General features: G+C 56.1%; 1 protein-coding gene across 8 annotated transcripts in view; it reads right to left on the bottom strand.

The window, feature by feature from the left end:
- Nucleotides 1-16883, bottom strand: part of SNX24 (sorting nexin 24) — a 148263-nt gene that overhangs the window by 90573 nt on the left and 40807 nt on the right. Inside the window, exons 2-3 of one of the 8 annotated variants that reach the window (XM_089334868.1) lie at nt 5172-5271; nt 4682-4778 (exon numbers count right to left, since the gene is read on the bottom strand). The exons of 6 other annotated variants lie outside the window; for them this stretch is intronic. In XM_089334868.1, the coding sequence (XP_089190994.1) occupies nt 4682-4738 (57 nt within the window). In that variant the 5' untranslated portion in view covers nt 4739-4778; nt 5172-5271. The remainder of the gene's footprint in view (nt 1-4681; nt 4779-5171; nt 5272-16883) is intronic. One more of the 8 variants, XM_070076042.2, reaches the window with a different exon arrangement.

Genomic DNA, 16883 nt, shown 5'->3' with positions numbered 1-16883 from the left:
CTTCATAGTTCAGTCAACCCACTTTTCAGAAATTATTATCTATTTGAAAGGCAGAGTGACAGAGAAGGAGAGACAGAGAGATCGTCCATCTGCTGGCCCATTCCCCAAATGGCCACAACAGCCAGGGCTGGGTCAGGCTGTAAGTCAGCAGCCTGGAACTCCCTCAGATACTCCTGTGTGGACACAGGGACCCAAGCACTTGGGCCATCTTTGGCTCCTTTTCCAGGCACATCAGCAGGAGCCAGATCAGAAGTGGAGCAGCAGGGACTCGAACTGAGGCCAGGATGGGATCTGCATCCCACTGCAGGTGGCAGCTTAACCTGCTGCACCACACACCGACTCCAAGTTAGCCTATTTTTCAAAAAGCATGCACTGATATATGGCTTAAAGTGCTATGTTCACCTAAAGGAAATTTACAGCTCAACTTCTGTAGCACACCAATTACTGCCTCAACTAGATCCGCACGTCACCACCTGCGTCCCGTCTCTCAGGGAACAGCTGGGAGCCCACGGAGCGGGGCTGTGCGGGAACCACTGTTCCCGCCTTTGGGGTCAGTGTCTCCACACCCACATGTGAGGAGCTGCTGGGAGCGAGCAAAAAGCCTCTGAGAGTGTCTCGTATCGATTTTCTTCCCCCTCAAACAAAGAGATTCTTCTATTACATGATACATCATAATCACTTAATTTGTTGGCCTGCTTTCAACAAAGAACAATGGATTCGAGAAAAGAGAAAAGGTGTAGACTTGCAAAAGATAATCATCTTGTCTGTGTGTTTTGCTTTTGTCTGTGGGTCGCATTCCAGCTACAATAGGACACTTGTGGTCTCTGCTGAGAAAGGGAAACCCCAGGCTGCAAACTTTGCCACTCCCAGGGGCCTGAGCTGAAGCCAAGGCAGCCCAGGGCTGAAAATGCCCGCTTGCCCAGGGCGTGGGAGCAGCAACCACTCTCCCCTACCCCAGCCCCCGACCCGGATCTCCTGCACAGCACTTCTGCCCAGGCAGAGAGGGTACTGCTGGGAGTCCCCGCCTGGCCTTTCTCCAGGGTACAGAGCACAGGCAGCCAAAGGACATTTGGCAAAAATGGCCGGCAAGGTAGGGACCCGGCACCTCCAGACAAGACTGCTCCTCCACTCCCCAAACGCGGCTCCCTAAGCTATCACAAGCCCCATCCCACACAGGGCTTTGCCAGGGCTGCCCCTTCCCTAATGAGACTCCTCCCATCCGTCTCACAGGAGCATGTAAACCCTCCCAGAGAGGCGGGTGCCTGGCCTCAGGGATCCTCGGGGCTGCCACCTCAAATGCAGCTTTTCAGGGAACCTATCCCAAGAACAGGTCCATCTGAAAAGACACGGATGAAGAACAGAAACAGAACAAAAACAGTTTGTCAATCAATGTTTGGGAAAAAGAACAAAAAGCGCAAGATTATTTCTCACTAATGCCTGTACGGATGTCTACTGTACTAATAAAGATCCATTTATTTTACGGTTTATTGATTTGAAAGGCAGAGTTACAGAGAGAAAGGGAGAGACAGAGACTTTCCATCCACTAGTTCACTCCCCGGATGGCTGCAACAGGAAGGGCTGGGCCGGGAGCCTGGAACTCCATCAGGGTCTCCCACACGGGCGCAGGAGCATAAGCACTTGGGCCATCTTCCACTGCTTTCCCAGGTGCATTAGCAGGGAGCTGGACTGGAACCAGTGCTCCTGGGGGATGCTGGAGTCACAGGCAATGGCTTAACCTGCTGCTCCACAGCGCCAGCCTTAAATTATGACTTGTAAGAATGAAAAAGTATATTTATAAAAAAGTATAAGAAGTATATATAGAATTATAAAAGTATTGCCGGCAACACAATACTTTAATAGAGGATTAATAAATGATGGCACATTCATATAATGTCTCAAAACATGTCAACATTGAAAGGATAATATTCATCTTGTTAAAGTTAGTAAACAAGGCAGGCTGCTTCATTTACCAAACACATGTGCGTAACTGCATCATTCATGTATATATGTGTTCTGCATGTGTGTACGCCTGTGTGTGTGTGGCTGGGAGGAAAAACAAAGCCAAAATGCTTTGCGGGAATCATGGGTCATTTTTTTCCTTCTTTGCACTTTTCCTGTTTTTTTCCCCCCAGTTTTATGCCACTTTCTAAAATTTTGAGAGATAATATTCTACAATAGCAAAAAAAGGAGCTAAGAATCCAAACTGTTGGGTTCCAGGCCCCTCATTAATACGTATTAGCCAGGGACAGAGAAATCACTTGTCAGTTCTATATCCTTCAACACCTCTAACAAGGCGGGGGGGGAGGGGGGCCGACCACAGGCTATCTACCTCCTCAGGGTTTCACTTAGTGCTAACACTTGCATTCCTTTGTCAAGTACACGCATCTCCAAGTCTGCTCTAAGGTAGAGAGTGAGCCTCGCTCTGCACCCTACACCAGCACAACGCAAGCAGAAGCTAGCTCGTTCATAACTGTTCGTGCTTAACCTTGCTGTTCAAACATCGCAAGCTTCGGGATCAGTCTACACCCTTGGCATCTCAGCCTGTGTCAAGTTCTCCAGCAGGGCCATCCCACTCACCCTGGTTCTCTCCCTGATGTGCAATTCCTGGTTGTGAAATCGGAGGCTGCTCAAAACATAAGCCCCAGGCGAACGCGCCAGACAGCAGCTCCACCACATGCCCGCTGCTCACTTCTCACCCCTACAGCTCCTGTTTCTCTTCCCAAACCCCCCACAATGTAGCCTGCAGACGACCACCTGGGTCCTCTGGTTTCCAGACGTTTCTTTCTGCCTCTCCTGGAGAGACTCACCCAACTTCTCACTACCAAACACTGTGAGCAGACACGTGGATCCATCGCTGGCCAGCTATGAGCGTCGCCGCAGTGTGACACACAGAACTGAGTCCCTGAAGGCACTGCTCTCGAACGCTGCTGTGGCCTTGTTTGTGGAACCTGGGGCGAGGGAGCTGCGTGACCAGGCTCTGCTGGGAAGGCGCACGCGCAGCAGCAGCGGCCGCTCGGCTTGGCCCTCGGCTACTGCCTGGGAGCAGTCCCTCTGACAGGTGCAGCAGAGGTACCAGTGCTCCCGGTTTTGCTTGGTTAGCATCACTGCGCCTCAGTTTTGAATTATTTTCTTAAATACCTAAGCCACCCTAAGCAAATCTACTATTGGGATCTCTCTGGCGCCCTTTACAAAATACCACGAAATAAACTTGTTTTTCTGGCCATGAAGTTAGAACCACAGAAGCCAGCCAAACAGAGCCTTTTCGCCATGGTTCTCTCTGGCTGCAGGACAGGACCCTCAAATGAGTCTGGTGCTTTTTCACTTTTTTTTAATTCAAAGATATTCCCACTTCATTAACACAATTCTGTATTTTCTACTTCTTTGTTAGGAGAAATTCCAGGCCTTCAGAGATTCAAATGACTTCTAACCAAATCAGAGCCAGCTGCCCATTTCCATGAAATCTCTCTGAGTTTCTCTGCCGGCCTGGGACGTGGATGCCACCGCCCATCAGCCCTGCTGGGCGCCCTGCACAAACAGTCCAAAACGGTTTTCCTGATCTGTTTCAACTTGAAGGGTTGTCAATATATGGATTGTCTCGCTTTCTAATTCAGTGAAAAATCTAGTTTTCCATTAGTCTCTGCCTTTCTAATTTTCGATACAGCTTTACTAAATGTAATTATTAACGGCAGATTCAAGAAAGCAATTACTGAGCTACTGGTTTGTATCTCTGAAGTCTTAATAAGCGGCAAAAAGTGGCAATTGCACTGAGAGTATAAGATAAATTCTCCTATAGATCATGCACACACCCCTGTGAGCTGTGCACCTGGGTGGACATGTCCAAGACAGTGCCGAAGCTAAGTTTTAACCCTCATTGAAACTTCCCTCAAAGGCAGGGCAGCGCGCGGCAAAGGGCAGGTGGCCACGTGTCAGGAAGGCCACGCTGCGCTCTTTCTCCCAGACTCGGCCACGGACTGTGCCACGTAGGAAAACCAGCGACTCCCTAGAGTGCCTCTCCTTCCACTGTAAGTGCGTGGGGATGCCACGGCACATGGCCACCGTGGGCTCTTTCAGCTCTGAAACTCACAGAATCTTTACAAGATTACTAATCTTTGGCTGCCCCGTATGCGCCACAGGGCAGGGTAAGACACACACCTGAATCCACAGCTTCCACAGATTACAAATATGACCGATGATAAAAGACAAGCAATAGATGTAAATACCGCCCAGTGGTGAAGAGCGAATGACTGGAACAGGAAGTTCTCAGGGACGGCTGCACCTGTAGATGGGGGCGTGGCTTCCTGAGCAGTCACTCAAACAGCAAGCATTTCGTTTCCTGACTGCAGGCCAACGGGCGCACACATGCACACTGCACCTGTCTGGTGCTGGACCACCTGCACAGACAATGAAGGCCCCATCTCTGCTATGCTCCGACTGTATCCTCCACGTGGGTGCCATGTGATGCACTGAGAGACGGGGGCCTTTATGTAAAGAATTAAGGTTCAGGGAGGTGGCTGCAGTGGGGCCCCAGTCCACCATGCCTGGCATCCTTAAGAGAAGAGGAAGACACAGCAGAGAACTCTCCCTCTCCCTCTCCGTCCCCGTCACGTGTGCACAGAGCAAAGGCCGAGTGGGTGCAGAGAAGGCCAGGAGGGGGCTCCCCAGAATCCGGCCCTGAGGTCACCTCGATCTTGGAGCGAGAGAAGATTCCTCTTTCAGTCCTGGGTCTGTGGTTTCTCATCAGGGTAGCCTGGGCTAACTCAGGGTACTCCAGAACGTTACTAGAAAAACAGGAATTAGAAGCGAAGCTGATTTTGGTCCCAAAAACCTGGAACCCAAGCGTGGTTTTTCTCAGGACACAGCACTCCAGGGGCGTGTTAAAGACCGCGTGCGCAGGGTCCAAACCGAGGCACCCGTGCAGCGCGTCCCAGTGGCGCAGCAATCATTCTACCAGCGTCACCTCTGTACCGCGACATCTGCTACCAGCCCGTGAGCACCTCCAGGGGTGTTCTCTCGTCACCTTTTCCAGACGGCAACGTCACGAGAAGGCCAGAGAAGCAGAGGACTTGGCAGCTGCCTCTCAGCAGACCAGAGGTCCAGAGCACACATGGAAGCTAGTCTTGGGGGACCCTCCTCCCCATTCCTTAGCTTCTGCAATGCAGCTGAAACCTTACCCCTAGGTCCACACGCAGTCCCCTCCTACAGGTCTGCCAGGCTCAGCTGTCAGCCGGGATAGGGTCTTTCCCACGGAGAAGCCACAGCAGGACCAGAGGGCTGGGGAGGAGCAGCGAGGGGTCGTGAGTGGATGGCCCAGAGGGAAGCTGCACAGACCCCACGCAGAAGCAAGGGGCAGATACCCTCTACCGTCTGGGGCACAGACAGACGACCGGGACGGAGGCGGAGAAGGCTGAACGGCGGTCCCCAGGCCACCTACGTGGGATGGACTGTGGGAAGCCAGGCCCCGTGAGGCACCCGTGTCTGGGCAAACAGACTGCCCATGCTGCTGAGCCAAGAGTGCCCTTGCTGACTGCGAGTCCGTGAGGGCCAGGCCTCCGCAGCAGCAGGGCAGCATCGGAGAGACAGAACGTTGGCTAGCGATCAAGGCCCCACGCGCACGGCTCCAAGGCCAGGTTTGGATAAACAAGCAGCACCGAGATCAAGGCTTGGAATGGAAGGTTTCAAAATACAAAAGCTCAAAGTATTACAGACACACAATTTGCGAGGGTCACTTTCAGGAATGAGGGAAAGTTGAGAAACGTGTAATTTTCAGCTTTATGATGTCAGAAAAGCAAAGCAGGTCCCAGGGGTGATCCTTGGCCGGGGACAAATACGTGGGCGTCTGGTGCAGTGGGTTAAGCCACTATTTGGGTCACCTGCACCCCAAACATGACTCCCTGGTTTGAGTCCCAGCCCCATTGTTTCCAATCCAACTTCCTGCCAGGGCAGAGGCTGGGGGGCCACAGGTGACGGCTCCAGGACTCAGGTCCCTGGCACCCATGTGGACACCCAGATGGAGCTCCTGGCTCCTGGCTTTGGTCCGGCCCAGCCCTGGCTGTTGTGGCCATTTGAGGAGTCAACCAGCAGAAGGGGGATCTCTGTTTGTCTCCAATAAAATGAAAATATACAGATAAAAAGTTTCTTTAAGAGGGGGCAGAGGAAGTGTTCAGAAGCCACATCCACAGAAGGGGGCTGCAACCCCGAAACGCAAACCCAGGTCCCCCAGAAACAGAGCCCCATGCGATCTGAATGAATGACGGCTAGGAAAGAGCGAAAACCAGAGAGAGGAAAAGGCTGTCAGCTTCGCCCCAATGCTGACCAGGCAATGCTCACGTCCACCCGCACCCATGCGTGGCCTGATGGAGGCCACAGGGGAGGGCAGGCTCCGGGCAGCCCCGCAGGGCCACAACCTGCAGGGCCAGAAACCCAGGAGCAGTGAGGCTGCAGGTGAACGGAGGAGCTCAGCCCAGGACTGCAGCCAAGTGGGGAGGGGGCGCCAGGAGCAGCTACCAAGGCGGGTGGGGGCCCCGCAGGCTGGGCCTCGGGACACCCCCGGGGCAGCTCCTCCCTGATGGCGAGAAGCCACTCAACAGTGGCAGGCACCCTGTGAGAGCACAGAGTGGACGGGGACGGCCTCGCAGCCGGCAGGGGGCGCTGGCGTGGCCGCGAGCAGGCAGCCTTGGTTAGACCGTAGGGACGTCAAGGCGCTGGACCTGGTCTGAGGTCAGACACAGAGGGTGACGGAGCGGGAAGCAGTAGGGACGGCTCCTGGCTTGGGGCTTGGAAGCCGGGTGTCTGGTGGTGGCTGCACTGAGAGAGGAAGTGCGACAGACGATCAAAGGGAGAAGCTGAGCCCCTGACACCTCATGCAAAATTCTCTGCCCAAGAAACACTGCCCTCCTGAGGTTCCACTTCACCCTTCGTAGCCGCACCACAGCAACCCAGGGCGACCTCGGTCACGGGAAACCCAGCCGTCTCGGAGGTGGTGAGGACAGAGGCATGGCGGTGACGACGCCTCTGGGGACACCTACATCTGAGCAGCCAGGTTCCCATCCCAGCTCTCCAGCTCCCCAGGGACACACACCCAGCAGGTGACGGCTCAAGCGCTCGGGTCCTTGGATTCAGAATGTGGCTCCCGGGGACTGGCACTGTGGCGTAGCAGGTAAAGCCACTGCCTGCAGTGCCGGCATCCCAAATGGGTGCCGGTTTGAGTCCCCGCTGCTCCATTTCTGATCCAGCTCTGGGAAGCAGTGGAAGATGGCCCAAGTGCTTGGGCCCCTGCACCCACATGGGAGACACGGAAGCAGCTCCTGGCTCCTGGCCTCAGGTTGCGGCCAACTGGGGGTGAACCAGTGGATGGAAGACCTCTCTCTCTCTCTCACTCTCTGCCTCTCCTTCTCTCTCTGTGTAACTCTGACCTTCAACTAAATAAAATAAATCTTTAAAAAAAAAAAAAAAGATCATGGCTCCTGGCTTCAGCCTGGCCCAGGCCTGGCTATTGCAAGCCTTCAGGGGATGAACCAGCAGACAGACTATCTCTCTGTCTCTCTCTGCCTTTACAATATAAGTACATTAAAGTTTTAAAACAGGGAGACTTGCAAGGATGGTCCGATGGTCCCGCAACCCTCTTATGGTACTGACAGGGAAAAAACCAGCAGAGACGAAAGCAGACAGACATGGGCGTGGCTGGGGACTGAGATGTGGCGAGGAGGCCTCAGGTCACCCAGGGTCACGGCGAGGCGCCGCTCCGGCTGTGAGCGCCACAGCACGTGAGGCTGCAGCGCTGACACCGCGTCCCTCTCCTGGCTTCTCCCGGCTGCTCTTCCAGGTCTCTAAGAGGACATTACCTCTGGGGATTTTCTTTCTTTTCTCCTTACAGCTGGGAGGCAGAGCAGGAAGCCCATGGCTCGCTATTTACAGGAAGAACCGCTGTCTTCCTGCCTGGAACCCACTCGCTAGGAGTCCACGTGGGCCTCCTCAGTGCAAAGCACGTGCTGGGCAGAGGGAGTCCATCAGGCCCCTGTGGAAGAGAACACAGCACTGCAACGCTGTCCTCACTCCAGGGCTGCCTACAGGAACAGAGTCGCCATTGCTCCCGGGCCAGATGCAGAGCTGGGCACAGCACACAGCAGGAGCAACATGGCCTCTCCCCAACTGAACTCGAGGAACCCAAAGGAGGGCAGGGTTACCACTGAAGTAAGAGCTGGGCCACCCAGGAGGTGTGACATGGTCCCTGAGCCTCAGGGGCGTGGCCAGGCTAAGGCAACTGTCCTGGCGGCACAGGTGCACTGGGAAACGTCAGTGCCAGTGGATCGCAGCTCTTCCGCTCTCAAGGTCAGGCCCTGAACTGATCTTCGGAGTCCAAACCCAGGCGTCAGAGCTTCAGCCTAGCACCTCTCCATCTGCCGCTGGTACACACCTACAGGGAGTGGCCGGAACCCTCTCAACACCTGCCTCTGCCTGTTAGACAGGATGATAATGCCTTCTCCACGGGGATTCAAACCAGTTAACAGCATCGAGCACAGGGCATGGTGTCCGGCACGCAGTCAGCAGCAGACCCTCTGGGCCCCGGGCACCTGCGGGCAGAGTGAGGCTGCGCGGCTGCCCTGGACACAGAAGGCAGCCGCTGACACCGCCCCTTCTGCCTCTGCACTGGGCACTGCTGACCCTGCCCAGGGTGAGGACACGGACGTCCCTTTGCTGTTACTGCCGCCTGGCACCCCCATGCGTGAATCCTGACAAACCACGTCTTCCTGGGCTGACAAGCTCTCCCAAGTACAGACACGGCAGTGGGAGATGCAGAAGATGGGCACACGGGCCACCATCTCTGTTGCCTCGATGATCCTTCACCAAAACCCAACAGGAACCGGTTACTCGGGGTCCACCTGATCCAACCGTGCTCGCCGTCACCGTCCTCTGCCTTCCAAGAACAAGCTCTCCCTCGGGTTATTTTTAGCCATCTGCTCTGGGGGAAGAGTGCACCTGCTACAGCATCCGGTGACCCCGAAGAGATGTCAGCCATCCCCTGCTCGCCGCCGTCCCGGCTCCGGGGCAGCCGTCAGCTTTCTAGTTTCTGACGTGCGTTTACATCACTCAACCACATCTGACAGTAGTGAAAGGCCACAGAAAACTGCTTATTGATCAGAGCAAAACTGGTTGACGGCACAGATGAGGTTGTAGCGCGGAGACGCGGGCCGGTGCGGGTGATGACATTTGGCGCCCGGACACGGAGCCTAATGGGATACAACTTCATTACATCATGCCACTTGTGCTTACAGCACCGCCTGCCTCCTGCCCGTTCCGTCTGTGCGGCGACGCGAGCCTGATGCACCCACCAGCTCTTGCAAACTACCTGGTAACTGATCTGTCCTGACAAATGCACCGAGAGAGACGCCCGGGTCTCAATCTCACTGAAACCTAATTGCGCTGTCCTTTAAAAAACAAAAAATAGAATTACCATTTAGTGAGCCAGAATTGCTCTGTTTCAAACTTTCAAACCACTGTGCAGAGAAATTTAAATGGGTTTCGATTCTTATGGTGTTGTCAGGAGAATAAACAGAAAACGGATAACTGGAGATATGGTTGAAAGTCACTTGTAAGCAGAATTCAGTTGCTTCTACAAACTCAGACAGCAGATCAAGGCCCTCTGCGCACAAACTGTGCCTTTCGGTTTCAAACGGAACAAGTTCAACCCCTTCCCACTGCCACCGCCGACAGGCGTCATAACGTTACGGGAACAGGGATCACGAAACCAGACAGACCCTTGGTAGTCTGTCGCATGCACCTCCAACACAGGAGAAGGAAAAGGCCACAAGGGTCCCAGACGTACCAGCCCCTACCCTCTGACTGGGAGGTGAAGGAACACAACCTCCCTCCCCCTGGAGGGGGGAGCCCGACTTTCAACTTGACTCCCTTTAACTCCATCTGTAATTGCTAATCCCCACGCACCTGCACAACCAGGCCCCACCTGTATCCCACCTGGTTTCAACAGACCGTGCACCGCCACAGACGTAGAGCAAACGCTGTCAGTACTGGCTGTGGGAAGCCAGTGGCACTCACCACCCACAGGAGGTGAGCGGCGAGGTCAGCACGGGTTTCTCAGCTGTGCTTCTTGCTGAGGCTAAGGCTGAGTGGCACCGGCCCTCTCTGCCGCAGACACTGGCCGCGGGAGCCGGTGAGAGCCCCTGCGGCAGTGTTCCATGGGTGGGGAGTGACGTGCAAGAGAGAGGTGAAGGGGGGAGGATGGCTTTCTCGGCTGCGACTCCACGTTACCCACAGCCCGGGCACCCTTTCAGCTGGCACCTGCAGCACTGGTGGCCTGTGTCTGCACCCAGGAGACACCCCCAGCGTGCACAACCGGACCAGGGGTGCGATCATGCTGCTGGGGCTTGATCTCTCCTCTCACTGTGTGACCCCCGCCAAGCTGTTCAACCTCTCTGCCATCTGCAGGAAACATCAACGGCGAGGACTAACTGAGAAGCCAAGGAGACTGTGCATGGGACGTGCTTGGCACAGGACACAGTGTCCCACACTGTGAACCAACGCTAGCCACCATTCTTCACTTCCTCCTGTCTCCCTGTGCAGACCCTCAGCTCCAAAAAGCAAACACAGAGGGGCAGAAGCGACTCAAGAGGCAGTCGGCAACCCCCATTCACAAAGCCCTTCGTCCCACCATTCCGGTCCCATCTTTCTGGCACCAGCCACACTTCCTCCCAGTGCAGCTTCCTGGGTCAGGCCTAGGCCTTCCCCTCGGACCCCAGTGCTCCCAGAACACAGAGCCCAAGTCTGCCCTGGGCCCACGCAGGAACGCAAGCGAGGAGTGGTGACAGAGCATACTCTGCTCCCCGTCCCAAGCCCACGCGGGAAGGCTCACGAGGGTCTGATGGAGGCGTCGCTAGGCCTGGCCTGCACCATCAGGCTGGGCTAACATGAAAAGCAGCAGGAAAGCAGAAAGCTGCCACCCGCATTTATTTCAAACATGTCAGGTGTTTCAAGACATCCCACGAGCTTTGTCGCCTCACGAATCACACGACATAAAACGCGCCGGCTTCATTGCGCTTGGTATTTTCAGATCACTAGAATCCAACGGCCCTTTTCCATTGCCCTAGCACAGCTGCAAGCTCAGGGCCTCTGAACCCCAGACCTCGTACTCTGCCGGACACGTTTTGTGGCCCAGGCCTCCCGGGGAACATGGCACCGTGCCCAGCAGGCCCTCCCCACCGGGCTCGCCACTAGCGAGGAGGCGCGGGACAAGCACTACACACGCTCCTCTACGGTGCACAGCCACAGACCCCAGGGCAGGGTGGGAGAACCCGAGCACCAGCTGCCAAGTGCAGAGAGGGGCCAGCAGCGGCCGTCCCTGGGGTAGCCCACCAATGCCACTGTCACCTGGGCGCCATGCCACCACCTTCTTCTTTCAGCGGACATCAGCGTGGATGGCCACGGAGACTGTCACAGGAGGGACACAGAAGAGGCCACCGCATGCAGTGCTGGGCACAGAGAGCTCTCTGCACACACCGGAAGCGCCCACACTGCGTCGCTCTGTGCTGACTCAGCTCTGCCTCTGGTGCCCGACCAACACTTGACCACACAAAGGGCACCTGGCTGTGGCGGAGTGATTGCTCCTGAGACCCCCACCTGACAGGACTGGGTTCCCTACCCCGCCCAGGAAGGCAGTCAATGGCCAGGAGGAAGTCACTCAAACCTGAGTTACTGAGTGATGTCCCCGGGCATGGCGACAGAACTCCAAGTAACCTCGCAGACAGAGCAAGCAGGCAAGCAGGACCCTTCCGCGGTGCTCTGGGCGCTCGGGCAGCCCGCCCGCCAGTCAGGCCATCGGGACGAGGCCGAGCCTGAGTTATAAACACGCCTGCGTGCAGGTCAGCAGCACTGCCTGTATCTCCTGCCCTCCTAATTGAGCGTCTCAGGCACCCGGATCACCACAGTGAGCACCAGCACCACGCACCCAACCGTCAGGAACCAAGCAGGCCACGGATCCCCACCAGCTCCCCGTCTCGCTGAGCACCCAGGATGACCTCAGGACCCTGGGGCGGGCGCTGGTTTAGCAGCCAGCACCCACATCCCACACTGGAGCGCCTGGGTCTTGTGCCCGGCTCTGACTGCCGACTCCAGCCTCCTGCCAGTGCAGCCCTGGGAGGCAGTGGAGACGGCTCAAGTAGTTGGGTCTTGCCTCCTACATGGGAGCCCTGGATGGCACTGGCCAGAGCTGGCTGCAGTGGGAGACTGAACCAGAGTGCCTGGGCTCCAGGGCTGGCTATCCTGAGTCCAGCTTCCTGCTAATGTGCACCCCAGGAGGCAGCAGTGACGGCTCAAGGACTCGGGACCACACCACCAACCCACCTGGGAGACGTGGACTGAGGTCCAGGCTCCTGGCTCTGGTGTGGCCCAGCCCCCGGCTGTCGCAGGCACCTGGGGAATTCACCACTGCATGGGAGCTCTGTCTGTCTGCCTCTCTGCCTCTTAAACAGAAAGACAGGCAGACACCAACAGCGAACCCTGGAAGTGCACAGGAGAGCAGCGTCTGGGGGGCAGTCAGACTACAATCCCCAGGGGAGACGTCTCTGAGCCGGGAAGTGGGTTCTTGGTAGGACAGAGAGACTGCAAAGGCTGGGAATGCCTCGGGCCCAGGGAACAGCAAGGAAGACACAGATCCAGAACTGCCCCCATCTGTGCAACACGGAAAAGACAGCGGGCATCAGAACCTGCTGAGGCAGGGTGGGGGTGTTGGCTAACAGGTGGGAAGTGGCTGGGAGGAGGGATGGGGGCTGGGTGGCCGGAGACTGGAAAGCAGCTTCTTGAAGACCTGCAGTGTAGCCCTCGGGATGCAGATGGCCAAGAGAAAGCAGAAACAGAAAGGCAAGAGGCACGGCGAGATGGAGAAGGGGAGAGGGAGGCGGCAGTGCCTCTGTGGGAACGCAAGGGGGCGGGCAGGAGACCGGAGCAGAGGTCAGAGGCCATGGAGCCATCCCGTGAACAGGGGAACGGCTGGCGAGGGCATGACGACGACAATCCTTCTGTTTTACGTTGGGAAATGGGATCAATGGTGCTGTGTAGGCTGACACGGACAAAGAAGACACAAGGACGCTGTGTGCTCGCTGAGGGGAGAACACAGAAAGGAGACGTGAAATCAGCTTGGGACGTCTTAAACCTCGGTACCCACAGGATGTCCAGAGACAAGACACCCAGTAAGAGACAGGCAGAGCGACTGGACATGTGTCACTCTAAGGACAAGTGCAGGACCACGCATCCGGGGGCTGTGTGTATACCCACAGAGGCCAGGGTCAGAGAGAGAGAGCAAGGATGTATGTGCAGGACGTGTGTAGTGGTGGCGGAGGTCCAAGGTATTGTAACACGCATGTGCCAAGTCCATGGGCAACGCCAGGGGGCAAAGTCAAAGACGCACAAGCCACTCACACCTCGACGTGGAGCCTGGCCGTGGCAGAGCACTGGGGTGCAGGACCCGGGCAGGAAGGGGCTGGGATAAGCAACCCCCACTGCACGCCAGCCCCTCCAGACCAGCCTGGCTGCCCTGCACTCCTACAGTACTTAGCACCTCTCTGTATTCTGCTCCTCCGCATCGAGCGGTTTTCATTGTTGTTCAACTACGACGTCTACAAACAGCCTGACAGTGCATATGACAATTCCTCCACTTCCTGCTTCCTGTCCTCCAGAGTGCAGAGCATCAGGCACTACAAACACCTGCTAAGTGGAGACGGGGGACTTTTAAAATATGTACTTATTTTCCTTTTATTTGAAAGGTGGGGTGGGGGGGGGAGCAGACACAGGGAAAGAGTACTCCCATCTGCTGCTTCCCTCCCCCAGTGCCTGCAACAGCCAGGGCTGGGTCAGGCCAACACCAGCAGCCGAGCCCTCCATTCGCCACGGGTGGCGGGGACCCACGGACTGGAGGGAGGCAGGACTCGGGGTGCGCCAGCAGCCAGCTGGGAGCAGAAGCAGAGCTGGACCTGGAACGCAGAGCCCCGGACAGCACAGAGCAGGCAAGCGCCAGACCACCCCCACTTCCCCAGGTCAGACAGCTGCACTTCTCCCAAACAGACATTTCGACAACTCCGTTTCCCTGTCAGAGAAGGATCAGTCTGCGTGATGAGCCAAGGAAAGCCGGGACAGACTTTCATGGCGGGAAAGTCCTTAGCCAGGGGAGGGACAGGACGAGGTCCCAGGGCAGCCCACCTCCTGTCACCTTGGGAAGACACCGAGCACACACCTGTACATGGACAAACAAGCCCATGCAATGCAGTAAGGTAACAGGACCAGGGGAGGAGGAATGAGGCTGGGGAACACGGTGATGATCCAACACGGAAGTTCCTTTAATGACATCACTGATCTGCACTTAACGCGCGCAGTGACACCTACTGGCACAGCCACGAGGCATTGAGACAAGTCCTAAAAACTCCACTGGGGCACATCCGCTGGCCTGTCTCCTGCAACACCAGATGCGGCACTGATCCGGCACCAGGAGGAAGGCCCACACGTCTCCTTTTCAGGGTTACGCTTCCCGTGCTGGGACTGAGACCCACGTGGCCTGGGGACTTCACTCAGTGCTCAGCCCACCACCTCCTAATGCCGTGAGCAGCTGTGCTGGGTGCTCAGACTTCACCCCCAGACCTCGCTGGGATCACTACGTTTGGTTGAAGGCAGTCATGTCACATGATCGTTTTGAAAAAACTGGGGCCGGCGTCGTGGTGCAGTGGGTTAAGTAGCTGCTTAAGCTAGGGGTGCCGGCTGGAGTCCCGATTGCTCCACTTCTGATCTAATGCACCCGGGAAAGCAGCAGAAGCTGGCTCAAGTGCTTGGGCCCCTGCCATACACATGGAGACCCCAGTGGGGTTCCAGGCTCCCGGCTTCAGCCTGGCCCAGCCCTGGCTGTTACAGTCATCGGGGACTGCACCAGCAGACGCTCGCTTTCTCTCTCTCTCTCTCTCTTTCTAACTGGTTTTCAAATAAATATATAAATACATCTTTTTAAAAAAACAAAATTTTTAAATCATATAATCCAAGAACACAGCAGTTGGAAGCCGGCTGCTTTATACACAGCTGCGCCCTGTGACGGACAAGCTGCGGTCTTCCGTGGAAACGAGGCAAGACTCAGGACGCTGTCTGGACCCCACACTCCCCGCTGCTGATCCGGGCCAGAGGAGAGAAATAAGCTCAAGCAGCTGGGAAACACACGGACGCGGGTGGAGCAGGTGTGGGAAACACGGTGAGCAGCGGGGGTCTCACGTCGGCACAGAGACAGCAGGGTCTGGGGCTGCACAGACCACAGTGCTGGGAGCCCGAGAGCCTCAGTGAAGCCGGACGAGGCAGGACAGGACTGGGTATGCTACAAGTTCTGCCTGTGGAGCCAGCTGGAAGGAAAATTTCATAACCTCACAAACAAGAACAACTCAGTGCCACGTCTGCCTGCCTGGGAAGGCTGCGCTGTACGGCTATGGTTTCCTGGGCAGAACCAACAAGACAGAGAGCTGGGGTCGATTAGCAATGTCTGCTGTGGGTGTGGAAGCGGGAAACAATGACACGTGTGCCAGAGACCTGCAACCTCCTGACTCCAAGACGAAAGCCAAACGCAGCCTTTCCCGCCCAGGAACACTCTGTGAATTCAGCCTTTTCTGGTTTGAACACAGTGCTGTGCTTGCTCAGATACGCACAATGTTCTCTGGCCCACGGGAGAGCCTGGTGAGGGACGCAGGGACGTTGGCTGAGGCAGAGGAGGGGCTGCTGGCCCCGTGGAACAGACCTGGGGGAGCCACAGATGCCAGGTGGTCCCCGCAGCTGATGTCCTTAAACCCTATCTCTCCAGAAGACAGCCCAGCCCCTGTACGGCTGTGTGGGGTCCCCAGCACTCAAGGCCACCCACACCTGTGACCCAGGAAGTGGGACACGAGACGGGGTGGATGAACAGCAGTGAGGGCTCCCCTGGCAATGCGGGAGCTGTAAACACGGCTCCAAAGTCCAGCAGAGGAGACATCACGTTCAAGTCAGACCTTGCTCACAGGAAACCAGGAAGACGGGAAAGTTCCCGACAGGTAAGCTGAAGGCAGAGCCTATGCCCGAGGTTTGCTTTCTTCCCTTTACTGCTATGTCCTAACGTTTCTATTATGAACATGCTACAACTTTCTGTTAAAGACTTAGTTTGGGGCCAGCACTGTGGTGCAGTGGATTAAGCCACTACCTGCAGCGCCAGCATCCCACAGGGGCGCTGGTTCAAGTCCCGGCTGCTCTGCTGCTGCTGTAGCTTCCTGCTAATGCGGCTGGGAAAGTGACAGAGGCTGGCCCAGGTTCCTGGCTCCTGGCTTCAGCCTGGCCCAGCCCTGGCCACTGTGGCCATGTGGGGAGTGAACCAGTGGATGGAAGATCTCTGTCTCTCTGCCTCCCCATCTCTCTAACTCTGCCTTATAAATAAATAAACCTTTTTTTTTTTTTTTTAAGGATTTAGTTTATTTGAAAGGCAGAGTTAGAATTAGAGAGAGAGAGAATCTTCCACCTGCTGGTTCACTCCCCAGATATCCACAATGCCCAGGGCTGGGCCAGGCCAAAGCTAGGAGACTCCATCCCCATTTCCCACATAGATACAAGGGCTCAAGTACTTGGCTCTTTCCCATTACTTTCCCAGGCGCATTAGCAGGGAGCTGGATTGGAAGTGGAGCAGCCAGGACTCCAACGGGTGCTCTGATAAGGGATTTGGCATTGTAAGCGGTGGCTTAACCTGTGTGCTTAACCCCTGTGTGCTCCATTTCTAACTTCCCCTGGATAATGGGTACAGGCCAGGTGTCACAACAAACCAGAAGCCAAAAGTTGTGACAAACACAGGGGCCACCACAGTCAGAACAGTGCCTTCATGCAAGGAGACA

The sequence above is a fragment of the Oryctolagus cuniculus genome, chromosome 6, assembly GCF_051225735.1.
Source record: "Oryctolagus cuniculus isolate XC-2025 breed Fujian yellow rabbit chromosome 6, ASM5122573v1, whole genome shotgun sequence".
Taxonomy (NCBI): domain Eukaryota; kingdom Metazoa; phylum Chordata; class Mammalia; order Lagomorpha; family Leporidae; genus Oryctolagus; species Oryctolagus cuniculus.
This window is presented reverse-complemented; position numbering and strand designations above follow the sequence as displayed.